At 43.3% G+C, this 15,026-nt stretch overlaps 1 protein-coding gene across 1 annotated transcript in view; it reads right to left on the bottom strand.

The window, feature by feature from the left end:
• Positions 1-14,382, bottom strand: part of LOC112267689 (integrin alpha-5) — a 55,072-nt gene extending 40,690 nt beyond the window's left edge. The window contains exon 1 of the mRNA XM_024445873.2: positions 14,028-14,382. Within this exon, the coding sequence (XP_024301641.1) occupies positions 14,028-14,236 (209 nt within the window). The 5' untranslated portion in view covers positions 14,237-14,382. The remainder of the gene's footprint in view (positions 1-14,027) is intronic.
• Between the last annotated feature and the right edge of the window lie 644 nt (positions 14,383-15,026).

Genomic DNA, 15,026 nt, shown 5'->3' on the forward strand with positions numbered 1-15,026 from the left:
GGATGGAACAAACCAGCACTTTCTATGCTATTCAGAAGCGGTCTGCACAAGGAGGTCTAGACGGAACTGGCCTGTCGTGACGACAACCTCTCCTTGGACGCACTCATTGTGATGGCCATCCATCTGGATAACCTACTTCGGAAGCACCGGTACTCTCATCGCTTCTCTCCCTCCCTCAGTGAACACTCTGGATCAGAGCCTGAACACACACCTCCCCGCGGAGTGACGGAGACAGCCGGGGCTCTGTCTGTATTGGGTCAAGGAGGGCTCCAATGGTGTCAGGCACTTCCTAATCTGGGATCCACAAGAGCAGAGGGACGGTCACATGATTTTCCACCTCCTAGGGAAGGACTGAGTATTCCATCTTTATCACTTTCTCTTTTTGGTATTCATCACACTAGTTGAATGTCCCTCATGTACTGTGTCTACAGCGTTAGTGGATTCTGGTGCCGCGGGGAACTTTATTGACCAGACCCTTGCCGCCTCTCTTAACATCATCATACCCGCTCTCCGTTCCCGGTCCAAGACCCGCGGACTGTGCCATCGACCTGCTGGCAGGGTCTGTGCCTCTGCGCAGACGCATCTACCCTCTGTCGGTGGCTGAGACTCTGGCCATGGAGCATTACATCCAAGAGGCGCTCCAACAAGGTTTCATCCGCACGTCCACATCTCAGGGGTCGACTGGTTTCTTCTTCGTAGCCAAGAAGAATGAAGGGTTATGTCCATGTATTGATAACAGAGGACTGGCCACTACGAGTACTTGGTGATGCCATTTGGCTTAGCCAATTCTCCGTCAGTGTTCCAGGCATTCGTTAACGAGGTGTTCAGGGAAATGCTGGGATGCCAGGTGGTCGTGTATATTGACATCATCCTGGTCTACTAGGCTACCCTGGAGGATCACATCACTCACGTTCGAGCAGTCCTGGAACGCCTCCTGGCTAACCACCTGTTTGTCAAGACTGAGAAGTGCCAATTTTAGGCTACCAAATCAGCCCGCAGGGACTGAGGAAGGATGACAAGGTAGATGCGGTCAGGTCATGGCCAGTCCCAACCACCATAGAGGGGTTACAACGGTTTTGGGGTTTGCCAACTTCTAATGCCGTTTCATCAGGAACTTCAGCTCCGTCGCCTCACCTCTCTCCTCAAGGGTGGCCCCTGTAGGTTGGTGTGGAGCCCAGCAGCCAACGAGGCTATCGCCCCTTTGCTCAAACACCCAGATCCCATGATATCAGTTGTGGTGGAGGTGGATGCTTCAGAGGTGGGCGTGGGGGCAGTTCTGTCTCAACGACAGAAATTGTATCCGTGTGCATATTACTCTAAGAAACTGTCCCCCACAGAGAGGAATTATGACGTCGGTGATCGAGAGCTCCTGGCAGTGAAGTTGGCATTAGTGGATTGGAGAGACTGGCTGGAGGGAGCCAAGGAACCACTCGTCATCTTCACTGACCATCGGAACCTGGAGTACACACGGACAGAAAGAGGCTGAATCTGCATCAAGCAAGATGGACCCTTTTCTTCCCAAGGTTCAACTTCACTTCAATGACCTATTGCCCAGGTTAAATAAACACCAAGGCCGATGCCCTGTCCTTTCTACGATTCGGGAGAGGGTTGTGTCAAAAATGCACCTATAATGTGGACATTCGCCAGACGGTCATGGTCAGCCTCACTCCTGGGTATAGGCCTTAGTCCAACGGGCAGATGGAGCGGATGAACTAGGAGCTGGGGAGGTTCCTGAGGAGTCGCTGTCAGGACCAGTAGGGAGAGTGGGCTCGATTCCTTCCATGGGAGGAGTTCTCCCAGAACTCGCTACGTCACCCCTCCACTGGGTTAACCCCCTTCCAGTGTGTTCTGGGTTTTCAGACGGTCCTGGCTCCAGGGACCCCGGGCCAGACCTAAGCCCCTGCAGTTGATGAGTGGTTCAGGCGCGCAGAAGTGTGGACGCTCACTTGACACTCACTTGAGACCCAGTGCGCCGTCTACCGTCAAAAGGGGCAGGCAGATCACCACCACAGTGCAACCCCCCCTCCGGACATCGATGGGGTATAGCCTATTCCGTCAGATCTCTACTGGACTCCCGACGTCCTGGGGCTCGGCTCCAGTACCTAGTGGACTGGGAGGGGTATGAACCCAGAGGAGCGGCGTTGGGTTCCGGAGGAGGACATTCTGGATCCCAACATCATCCTTGATTTCCACCTTCCCCTCCCGGACCAGGATTCATCATCACACACACCTGGCATTAATCATTACACACACCTGCAAGTCATCATGAGACACACCTGGACTCCATTACCTCCCCTATATCTGGCACACCCTTAAGTTCTTTCCCCAGTCAGTATTGTTTATGTGTAGATGCTACTGTTGTCTCGTTCCATGTTTTATTAAACGTTTCACCTGCTTCTCAACTCTCAGTGTCTCCGTTACAACCAGATTTTAAAAATGCATCATGGGGGGGGGAAAGAGCGAACTCCTACAAGGCGACTGAATCAACATTTTCATAATGGCTCCACAACACACATTCTGCCCCCCCAATGCTTAACTAAGCAAACAGAGGGAGACTTAAGCAATTTCCTTCCTGCTGGTGTCAGACAACGTGTACATTTAAGTCAATGGCATAAATCCAGTTCTGCCTCAGAGGATGGTAGAAAGGGCGCTGTGGCAGCCGGAGTTGATATAGGCCTCTATTTGTTTAAACATCACTCAGCTCAGCCCCTGTGCCAATATTGGCTCTGCCCATATGGTGACCCTCAGATTTGAGTAAATGGGTTGTCCTTGACAATTAGTGAAATGAGCATTTGCAACAAGTGACCAAACCCCTGACTTACATGATAGGCCTAATGATAATGTCACAGCTAAATCTCTAGTGTTCCCATTGTGAACTAGGCCTACATGACTAACATGATGCCCTTTTCTCAGGATTAGTTCAACCATAGTATGACACTGTAGTTGTTCAAAACCTAGGTCTAGGGAGCGTCATCTCTCACTATTTGACCAAGCTACCTCCATATAACCTCGTCCCTAGGCTCAATTGCTACCATGAGATGAACCTACAGTACATGTACAAGGGCTGTGCTTACTTCCTGAGTAATAGGGCAAGATGATACTTCAGTTCAGTCAAAACCGTTGGAGTTCCTTTCTGTTGATGGTCTCCTATTGGTAATTTAAAAGAAAAAGGAGTTGAAGTTCACTATAATAGATGCCTTAATGGCCCATGCCCTTTTGTCTTCAGCTGCCATGATGCTGTTGATGACGATAGTCGTTCTAAATAGGCTGTGTGTGTGTCCATCCTAAAATGTAGGATAAGCCTTTGCCACAAATGCCGAAAAGCCTATTCATTCAAATATTTTTTTTATCAGCATAGGCCTGGAAAAATGTGAGGTTTTAGGGGAATGGTGTTAAAGTTTCATGACATTTTTCCTTCTACAGTAGGCTATATCATTTTATATCAATGAATCCATAAATATGAGAGAATTGATTATAAACAAGTGAACTTGAAGTTTAATGCATTTTTCCTAAAAGGATCGGGATGGGGTAGGGGTGGCACAGCAGCGATGCGCACTTGTCAAAGTGATTATGACAATAGCAGGCCTACAATGCACTGCCTAATTTGTGTACATGTGATGTACTGTATGAAGTGCGAGCACATTACACAAGTTCAGTTGTTGATTTGATCCATGAAGGTTGTGGTACCACTACATTCCTATAACATTAGTTGGACAAAAAGAATGCAACTCTTGAGTACCTAATTTGATGGTACTCAAGCCAAAAACGCATTTCAGTTGGTAGAACATGCCTAATTGTGTTACTTAATTTCAGCTGTGAATGCTAAGATTTTTCTTTTAGTGAAAGGTGAAAACTGGTGTTTACCTGCTGTGGGCGTCGGCTAAGTAGGCCTAGCTACATGTTTGAATCTTATTTAATCTCACTCACCAATTAGTAAAACAGCAGGGAGGGGGTCCTTCTTGTATTTGTCAAAGTCAATGACATCCCTATTCACCCAAGGATTTGAATTTCCCCTTAATATATATGATCCAAATCCCACAAAATGCTGAATATGTAAGTGTGTAATATATCACAAATAGCTGAATAATGACAAATGCTCAATCTGGTACAAGCCTAGTTACTGATCAGAGGCATTGCTGAAGAAAGTGAACATCTGGCAAATGGCCTTCTTAGCTGAGTTATACCAATTTCGGACAGAAAATGTGATATATTACCTGTAAAAAATGTATGGCAATGTTTATATGACCCTGATTCAAACAGCCCCTTATTTACCGAGTGGTGCAGCGGTCTAAGGCACTGCATCTCAGTGCTGGAGGCGTCACTACAGACCCTAGTTCGATTCCAGGCTGTATCACAACTGGCCTTGATTGGGAGTCCCATAGGGCGACGCAAAATTGGCCAAGCGTCGTCCGGGTTAGAGTTTGGCCAGGGTAGGCCGTCATTGTAAATAAGAATTTGTTCTTAATTGCCTAGTTAAATAAAGAAAAAAGAAAATACCACTTTCTTGCAGGTATACCCTTTTATACATATCAGTTTTTTTTTTTTAAACCATGGGGTCTGTTTGCATTTTAAATTAGGCAGGTGTTAAACAATGGAAGTGTTATTGAATTTACAAGAATCATGATTAGGTCTTTGGTGGATTTGAATTTGCAATGTGTTTTACCCCTTTCCCCTTTCAGATACACCAAAAAACAGGCAAAAAGAAGCAGGCATTGTAAATTTGTGGGATTTTGGTCTGTGTATGAAAGGGATATTACAAGCAAAAACAAGTTTCTTCAACATTGTCTTGCCTAGGAACCCCTTCCCAGGCAAACTGGTGACCCAGAAACCATCATTGGCAGAAGAAAAAAAAAGTATCATCAGGTGGATGATAATGGTAAGGAGAAGTAAACAACATTTTAAAATGACTCGTTTTGGTCGAGAGTTTTACATTATTTTGACCTCTCTACGTCATAACACAGCCTATTAGCTAGAAAGGAAACTCCAAACACATTTTCACTAAGAACAGCTGTTACTCCTCGATCACACCTACAGCGTCATTGCAATGTGTGACATCAGGGTCAACATTTCTAAATGGTTTGATATACACTTAAATATGATTTTCTTTCTGTTTCAAATGTGTAGTTACAGGAATAAAAATCCAGATAGGCACAATGAGACCATAACTCCAAGCCAAACAAAACATCTACCTACATGTCATTCAAATTGTCACATGAACATGGACACTGCATCTTTCTTTGTCATGCCTAGTAGCCAAGTCTGTCTGTGCTTTAGTCAACTTGTCAATCATGTTAAACATATAAAAGATAAACAACAGGATTTCTATATTTAAAAAAAAAAAATAGATATAAGAATGTAATACAATAATATAATATATCTGGGTTCTGTCAACAAAATAATTGACAATAATAACCAATGATGAAATCATTATGATCGGTAAACCATTGAAACCACACATCCTTGTTTCAATCCAAACAGTTAGATGTGAAACTGCAAACTGCAGCTAGGGCATATCTCTAGTCTAGCAATAGATACTGATTTTTTGGCTGAATAGCGCAATTTAATAAGATGACCAATGGTTAGCTAGGAATGTAGGATATATCAGTTAATCTTGGGCGGTATATATTATATACCGTACACCGGCGTATATTTCAATACCATCAATACCGTTGAAACTATATCTTTGAAGTTTACCTTTACAATTTAAAAATGTGTAGCTATTTTTTAAAGTAAATACCTGCTGTCAAATTATGCAATGCGTTAGGAGATAAAGCAGATTGCGTTCTTATTTCACCTGTCACATTATTTTATATTATGAAACATATGTAGTTACCCAGAACAGTTGAGCCAGTCATGTGTTTGTTTGTAAATAGCACAATGGGAGAAAACGGTCCAGCTGTATCCAGCTGATATATTGAAAGTCTGCAGTGTTTTTTTGCTTCAATAGTGATCAGGGACGTGCAACTATAGCTTTCCCTCACAGAAAATACATTGGCTTAATTTTCATCAGTGCAACACTATTTTTGCTGGCAGCCACACAAGTAGATGAGTTTACAATGAAAAAGCAAATTTTTTTTTTGCAAAAATGATGGATGGCCTTCGTATTTCTAATGTTTAGGCCTATCATAGAAAAAGTGTTACCACCTACATTTTCAAATGTTTTGCTTAAAGGTAATCATGCATTTTACAGGATAAATAGGATGGCTACAGAAAAGTTACAGAGAAAGGTAGCTACACATCAGTCAGAGAGTTGTCTGCTGATAGAATGCCCGTTTGTGAATTCTCATTGGAGTTTAGAAGTGCAACTGAAGCACAAAATTAGTCTGATACCGAGCAGAAATTACAATAAGAATAATTTTAGATCTGCGTTTGCAAAATGCAGTAAGATATTTCTTAAGTGTTTTATATTTTTTTCCTGAGTGAAAAACGCTGAATTCTAGTAATACCCCTAAGTATAACTTGCTATGTAATAAGTAAGTGGCTAAATGAATAAGTTAAATAAATTAGAAATACATTTTCTCCATTCTCTGCTTGTTAGCTCCTCCCCCTCTTCTCCAATCAGAGCAGGCAGGCCCATTGCCCTAGCGACTCCAGACTCCACACAGACCTGTGTCTGTGTGGAGTCATATATATATATATATATATATATATATATACACATATATACAGTATATACTTTATAACTACTTCCGGCGCAGACAGAGATGGCCGCCTCGCTTCGCGTTCCTAGGAAACTATGCAGTTTTTTGTTTTTTTACGTGTTATTTCTTACATTAGTACCCCAGGTCATCTTAGGTTTCATTACATACAGTCGAGAAGAACTACTGAATATAAGATCAGCGTCAACTCACCATCAGTACGACCAAGAATATGTTTTTCGCGACGCGGAACCTGTGTTCTGCCTTACAAACAGGACAACGGAGTGGATTCCATGCAGCGACCCAAAAAAATGACTCCGAAAAAGAGGGAAACGAGGCGGTCTTCTGGTCAGACTCCGGAGACGGGCACACCGTGCACCACTCCCTAGCATTCTTCTTGCCAATGTCCAGTCTCTTGACAACAAGGTTGATGAAATCCGAGCAAGGGTAGCATTCCAAAGGGACATCAGAGACTGTAACGTTCTTTGCTTCACAGAAACATGGCTCACTGGAGAGACTCTATCCGAGGCGGTGCAGCCAGCGGGTTTCTCCACGCATCGCGCCGACAGAAAAAAAATTCTTTCTGGTAAGAAGAGGGGCGGGGGCGTATGCCTTATGACTAACGTGACATGGTGTGATGAAAGAAACATACAGGAACTCAAATCCTTCTGTTCACCTGATTTAGAATTCCTCACATTCAAATGTAGACCGCATTATCTACCAAGAGAATTCTCTTCGATTATAATCACAGCCGTATATATCCCCCCCCAAGCAGACACATCGATGGCTCTGAACGAACTTTATTTAACTCTCTGCAAACTGGAAACGATTTATCCGGAGGCTGCATTCATTGTAGCTGGGGATTTTAAAAAGGCTAATCTGAAAACAAGACTCCCTAAATTTTATCAGCATATTGATTGCGCAACCAGGGGTGGAAAGACCTTGGATCATTGTTACTCTAACTTCCACGACGCATATAAGGCCCCGCCCCGCCCCCCTTTCGGAAAAGCTGACCACGACTCCATTTTGTTGATCCCTGCCTACAGACAGAACATAAAACAAGAGGCTCCCACGCTGGGGTCTGTCCAACGCTGGTCCGACCAAGCTGACTCCACACTCCAAGACTGCTTCCATCACGTGGACTGGGACATGTTTCGTATTGCGTCAGATAACAATATTGACGAATACGCTGATTCGGTGTGCGAGTTCATTAGAACGTGCGTTGAAGATGTCATTCCCATAGCAACGATTAAAACATTCCCTAACCAGAAACCGTGGATTGATGGCAGCATTCGTGTGAAACTGAAAGCGCGAACCACTGCTTTTAATCAGGGCAAGGTGTCTGGTAACATGACTGAATACAAACAGTGCAGCTATTCCCTCCGCAAGGCTATCAAACAAGCTAAGCGTCAGTACAGAGACAAAGTAGAATCTCAATTCAACGGCTCAGACACAAGAGGCATGTGGCAGGGTCTACAGTCAATCACGGACTACAGGAAGAAATCCAGCCCAGTCACGGACCAGGATGTCTTGCTCCCAGGCAGACTAAATAACTTTTTGCCCGCTTTGAGGACAATACAGTGCCACTGACACGGCCTGCAATGAAAACATGCGGTCTCTCCTTCACTGCAGCCGAGGTGAGTAAGACATTTAAACGTGTTAACCCTCGCAAGGCTGCAGGCCCAGACGGCATCCCCAGCCGCGCCCTCAGAGCATGCGCAGACCAGCTGGCCGGTGTGTTTACGGACATATTCAATCAATCCCTATACCAGTCTGCTGTTCCCACATGCTTCAAGAGGGCCACCATTGTTCCTGTTCCCAAGAAAGCTAAGGTAACTGAGCTAAACGACTACCGCCCCGTAGCACTCACATCCGTCATCATGAAGTGCTTTGAGAGACTAGTCAAGGACCATATCACCTCCACCCTACCTGACACCCTAGACCCACTCCAATTTGCTTACCGCCCAAATAGGTCCACAGACGATGCAATCTCAACCACACTGCACACTGCCCTAACCCATCTGGACAAGAGGAATACCTATGTGAGAATGCTGTTCATCGACTACAGCTCGGCATTCAACACCATAGTACCCTCCAAGCTCGTCATCAAGCTTGAGACCCTGGGTCTCGACCCCACCCTGTGCAACTGGGTACTGGACTTCCTGACGGGCCGCCCCCAGGTGGTGAGGGTAGGCAACAACATCTCCTCCCCGCTGATCCTCAACACTGGGGCCCCACAAGGGTGCGTTCTGAGCCCTCTCCTGTACTCCCTGTTCACCCACGACTGCGTGGCCACGCACGCCTCCAACTCAATCATCAAGTTTGCGGACGACACAACAGTGGTAGGCTTGATTACCAACAACGACGAGACGGCCTACAGGGAGGAGGTGAGGGCCCTCGGAGTGTGGTGTCAGGAAAATAACCTCACACTCAACGTCAACAAAACTAAGGAGATGATTGTGGACTTCAGGAAACAGCAGAGGGAACACCCCCTATCCACATCGATGGAACAGTAGTGGAGAGGGTAGCAAGTTTTAAGTTCCTCGGCATACACATCACAGACAAACTGAATTGGTCCACTCACACAGACAGCATCGTGAAGAAGGCGCAGCAGCGCCTCTTCAACCTCAGGAGGCTGAAGAAATTTGGCTTGTCACCAAAAGCACTCACAAACTTCTACAGGTGCACAATCGAGAGCATCCTGGCGGGCTGTATCACCGCCTGGTACGGCAACTGCTCCGCCCTCAACCGTAAGGCTCTCCAGAGGGTAGTGAGGTCTGCACAACGCATCACCGGGGGCAAACTACCTGCCCTCCAGGACACCTACACCACCCGATGTTACAGGAAGGCCATAAAGATCATCAAGGACATCAACCACCCGAGCCACTGCCTGTTCACCCCACTATCATCCAGAAGGTGAGGGCAGTACAGGTGCATCAAAGCTGGGACCGAGAGACAGAAAAACAGCTTTTATCTCAAGGCCATCAGACTGTTAAACAGCCACCACTAACATTGAGTGGCTGCTGCCAACACACTGACAATGACACTGACTCAACTCCAGCCACTTTAATAATGGGAATTGATGGGAAATGATGTAAATATATAAACAATGCTACCTTATATAATGTTACTTACCCTACATTATTCATCTCATATGCATACGTATATACTGTACTCTATATCATCGACTGCATCCTTATGTAATACATGTATCACTAGCCACTTTAACTATGCCACTTTGTTTACATACTCATCTCATATGTATATACTGTACTCGATATCAGCTACTGTATCTTGCCTATGCTGCACTGTACCATCACTCATTCATATATCCTTATGTACATATTCTTTATCCCCTTACACGGTGTATAAGACAGTAGTTTTGGAATTGTTAGTTAGATTACTTGTTGGTTATTACTGCATTGTCGGAACTAGAAGCACAAGCATTTCGCTACACTCGCATTAACATCTGCTAACCATGTGTATGTGACAAATAAAATTTGATTTAATGATTTAATTGATTTATATACAGTGGGGAGAACACTGTCGATTTTGCAGGTTTTCCTACTCACAAAGCATGTAGAGGTCTGTAATTTTTTATCATCGGTACACTTCAACTGTGAGAGACAGAATCTAAAACAAAAATCCAGAAAATCACATTGTATGATTTTTAAGTAATTCATTTGCATTTTATTGCATGGCATAAGTATTTGATACATCAGAAAAGCAGAACTTAATATTTGGTACAGAAACCTTTGTTTGCAATTACAGAGATCATACGTTTCCTGTAGTTCTTGACCAGGTTTGCACACACTGTAGCAGGGATTTTGGCCCACTCCTCCATACAGACCTTCTCCAGATCCTTCAGGTTTCAGGGCTGTCGCTGGGCAATACGGACTTTCAGCTCCCTCCAAAGATTTTCTATTGGGTTCAGGTCTGGAGACTGGCTAGGCCACTCCAGGACCTTGAAATGCTTCTTACGGAGCCACTCCTTAGTTGCCCTGGCTGTGTGTTTTGGGTCGTTGTCATGCTGGAAGACCCAGCCACGACCCATCTTCAATGCTCTTACTGAGGGAAGGAGGGTGTTGGCCAAGATCTCGCAATACATGGCCCCATCCATCCTCCCCTCAATACGGTGCAGTCGTCCTGTCCCCTTTGCAGAAAGCATCTCCAAAGAATGATGTTTCCACCTCCATGCTTCACGGTTGGGATGGTGTTCTTGGGGTTGTACTCATCCTTCTTCTTCCTCCAAACATGGTGAGTGGAGTTTAGACCAAAAAGCTCTAGTTTTGTCTCATCAGACCACATGACCTTCTCCCATTCCTCCTCTGGATCATCCAGATGGTCATTGGCAGACTTCAGACGGCCCTGGACATGCGCTGGCTTGAGCAGGGGGACCTTGCGTGCGCTGCAGGATTTTAATCCATGACGGCGTAGTGTGTTACTAATGGTTTTCTTTGAGACTGTGGTCCCAGCTCTCTTCAGGTCATTGACCAGGTCCTGCCGTGTAGTTCTGGGCTGATCCCTCACCTTCCTCATGATCATTGATGCCCCACGAGGTGAGATCTTGCATGGAGCCCTAGACCGAGGGTGATTAACCGTCATCTTGAACTTCTTCCATTTTCTAATAATTGCGCCAACAGTTGTTGCCTTCTCACCAAGCTGCTTGCCTATTGTCCTGTAGCCCATCCCAGCCTTGTGCAGGTCTACAATTTTATCCCTGATGTCCTTACACAGCTCTCTGGTCTTGGCCATTGTGGAGAGGTTGGAGTCTGTTTGATTGAGTGTGTGGACAGGTGTCTTTTATACAGGTAACGAGTTCAAACAGGTGCAGTTAATACAGGTAATGAGTGGAGAACAGGAGGGCTTCTTAAAGAAAAACTAACAGGTCTGTGAGAGACGGAATTCTTACTTGTTGGTAGGTGATCAAATACTTATGGCATGCAATAAAATGCAAATTAATTACTTAAAAATCATACAATGTGATTTTCTGGATTTTTGTTTTAGATTCCGTCTCTCACAGTTGAAGTGTACCTATGATAACAATTACAGACCTCTACATGCTTTGTAAGTGGGAAAACCAGCAAAATCGGCAGAGTATCAAATACTTGTTCTCCCCACTGTATATATATATATATATATATATATATATATATATATATATATATATATATATATATATATATATATATATATATATCTTTATGAGCTGAATTGCCTGTCTGCAATTTGTTTATGTTCATTTAAGCTTGTTAGCATATTTACTTAGCAGCCTCCATGGAAACTCGCTATTACTTTTACTAATTTGTAAGCATTGTGGATTATAGATGCCCAATAGGCTTTTTTTGGCGCCACCTTGTGTACTAAACCAGTAATACTGTAAATCCCGGGGTAGAGAAGGACAGTATGATAATATGATACTGCCCAACCCTAATATCAGTCAGCTAACCATTTACAGTAACAGCAGTTCATTAACAAGTCTAATACACACTAAATATAATGCAGAAATTGAGAAATCTTACCTTATCTTGGCACTGTGGCACAGTATGAGCAACTATTAATCAATGAGTTAATAGATTATAGATTCATAGAATGAAGTTTGAAGAGTGAACTACTTTGAAAGAAGAGGAAGTGTTGGATGTGTACTTGACCAGGCGTTCCACGTTCCCGATTGCTCTGTTTAAACTTGGAAAACAATCTGTTAATCCTCGAAGTCAACATGAATTCCCACACTTTGGCTGTTGTTAAATCGTGTGCAGTATCACACAAGGTCTTCATCACTTGACTGTCATTCAGAAAATAATTTCCTGAATCGGCTGTTGTGCGATAATGTCTCCATGTAACTAAACAGCTAAACACCAAACAACTGTTATGCGTAATTATTGAATAATCCTGTTAATGACAGTATCGATTTTTGTTTCATTAATAATATTAAAGTTACTCTTTATGCTTGAAGTACTGGATTTTGCAAACACATACATTATTTTGGATGTGTGCCCATGAAAACGGTTTTTACACCTTAACATAGGGAGACATGAAATGTTATGAGGTTACAGTACACTTCTGAGATCGCCACACACACACAAAGAGTCCAACGGCAATATCCAGGAATTTCACAAGATCAAGGTCAATGTCTGATTAAATTGTTAAACACTTAGTATATGATATAACAAACAACATTATCATACATGTAAGGAAAGAAAGGTGAGTGTTTTATGTAAAACGATTTTTGCCAAGGCACGAGAAAGGGTTTAAACATAGGTTTGATTCACCTGGTGAATTATATTGAATGTGTCCATGTTCCCCCTTTATATCTTAATGTATTCACATTCTTTTTTAAAAATTAGTATTATGAATGACTTTGTAACAGCTCGAAACAGTTGTCCGCTACAAGAAATGCTCACTGGAACCCTAGTTTATAAAAACAACACAGCACATTCATTTTCAATGGAACGTTGCGTTTGCCTTGCAGCTTTCTGTGTGGATAAATCGAACATATGCATCAAATTATATAAGTAGAAGGCTTGACAGATGGTGAATGTTGAACTTTTGTTCCACCCATGTCCAGATGATGCTGCGTACCATTTTGCGCAAAACACTGTAGGTGTTTTCGAGGCATTAAACTGGTTTTAAAAAAGCTTCGCTATGTGTTGCCAAAAATGTGTTATGTGTTAGCTATATGTTGGTGTCCGAGTCAAGATAGCTTCCCTGCAGCCAGCGGCACTTGCCTGACTGGTAGGTAGCCTACTTGCGGGTGCTTTTACAAAGCCTATGTCAGATACTCCAGTGAGTGTAATTTGCTCAATATATTTAGCTGATAAATAAAGTTGACATCATTTGAAAGAAGATATTCTCCTCTTTTATACTGTAGGTATGTAATTCACAATCCGTCTATACTGTTTGTTGCTAGCTGTATTCATACAACATTTGATATAAAACATATATATTTCCCAGCTTTATATATATATCTTTTTAGTGGACCCCTGATTGAATACCCCTGAGCTAAAACTTTAGATAATATCACACCATGAGAGGAAATTGGGAATAATTCCCCCCAAAAGCGGTGTGGTATTGTAGGGAAGAAGGGGGCAGGAGCTGTGGCGGTGGGCTTGTCAAAAACGTGTTCCCTTTGCCTCTATGTAGCCTACAAACCGTTATTCAAATCGTATGTGTAGGCTTGTTAGGCAGCTATATAACATGGTAATGTAGTTTAGGCCTAAACTGTGATATTAGACTGTGAATAACAACCATATCAAAATAACCTATATGGAATCATTAAAATCATAACTTTTTAAGTGAATGAAATTGTGTATTCTTGTGCCAAACAGTTGCCTATAACAATATAAAGAAAGCAAAGCTAACCGAGGGGTAAAATAAATAAGCACTCACCTAGACGAATTATTGTAGAAAACATCCACCGAATAACCGAAAAAACTGTCCTTAGGTCCAGTGTAGACGACGCGATTTTCCGTTTCCAAGTTAAACGTTGCGCACTGCTGGATAAAAACCAATGTAAGTACAACGAACAGGGCGCAATAACCTGGATTTCGAGGGGGTGAGTTTACTGAAATTGTTGCAAATTGCCGTCCAGTGCCCATTTCTTTTGTGCGTCTTTTCTTTCATCGAATCGCTAGATACTGTTTAATATGTTGCGAGGTGTGAAACTCATCATTCGCCTGCGTAATATGTTTGGTAATGCATATTCCAGCAGAGACCATTAATTCATTGTGAATTGAATAGGACCCAGTTACACTCTGCTTCTCGCTCTCATAGGCTACTTGATTTAGACTCGGGGAGGGAGATACATTTCGGGGTGGAGCTTTGGATATTAAACATGGGATGTGGGAGCACTCATTACCTGTTTTGGTGTGTGTGTGTGTGTGTGTGTGTGTGTGTGTGTGTGTGTGTGTGTGTGTGTGTGTGTGTGTGTGTATTCTATGAGATGTAGGCCCATCAAAATCGATGAAAAAAGCTAAGCATAGATTGTTAAAATTTCGCATTTTCAACAGTGCACTTCATTTAAAGATAAGGGGTGGGGAATGGTGGGGCAGCCGAGATGAACACAGAAATATAATTAATAAAACCTGTGTCCCCATTCAAGTCAATGGTGGCATAATGAGTGGACTGACAGCCATTTCGACTGTACCCATCCCTAGGGGTGCGTTCATAAATTCACTCTGGCTATCTAATCTGATTTCAGAACATGTCATCTGAGAGTGCCGGAGCGCAGAATAACGATGAATTTATAAATGCTCAACACCCATTGAATACGGCCGGTGCCAGTAAATGTCAGCAAATAAATGTAGTTAAATTGTTGCCAGCATCACAGTTACAGTCACCAACGCTCTGGATAACATGAAAACAGCCTTACCAGCTCTTCTTGGGCGA

Source organism: Oncorhynchus tshawytscha, linkage group LG02 (assembly GCF_018296145.1).
Source record: "Oncorhynchus tshawytscha isolate Ot180627B linkage group LG02, Otsh_v2.0, whole genome shotgun sequence".
Classification (NCBI taxonomy): Eukaryota; Metazoa; Chordata; class Actinopteri; order Salmoniformes; family Salmonidae; genus Oncorhynchus; species Oncorhynchus tshawytscha.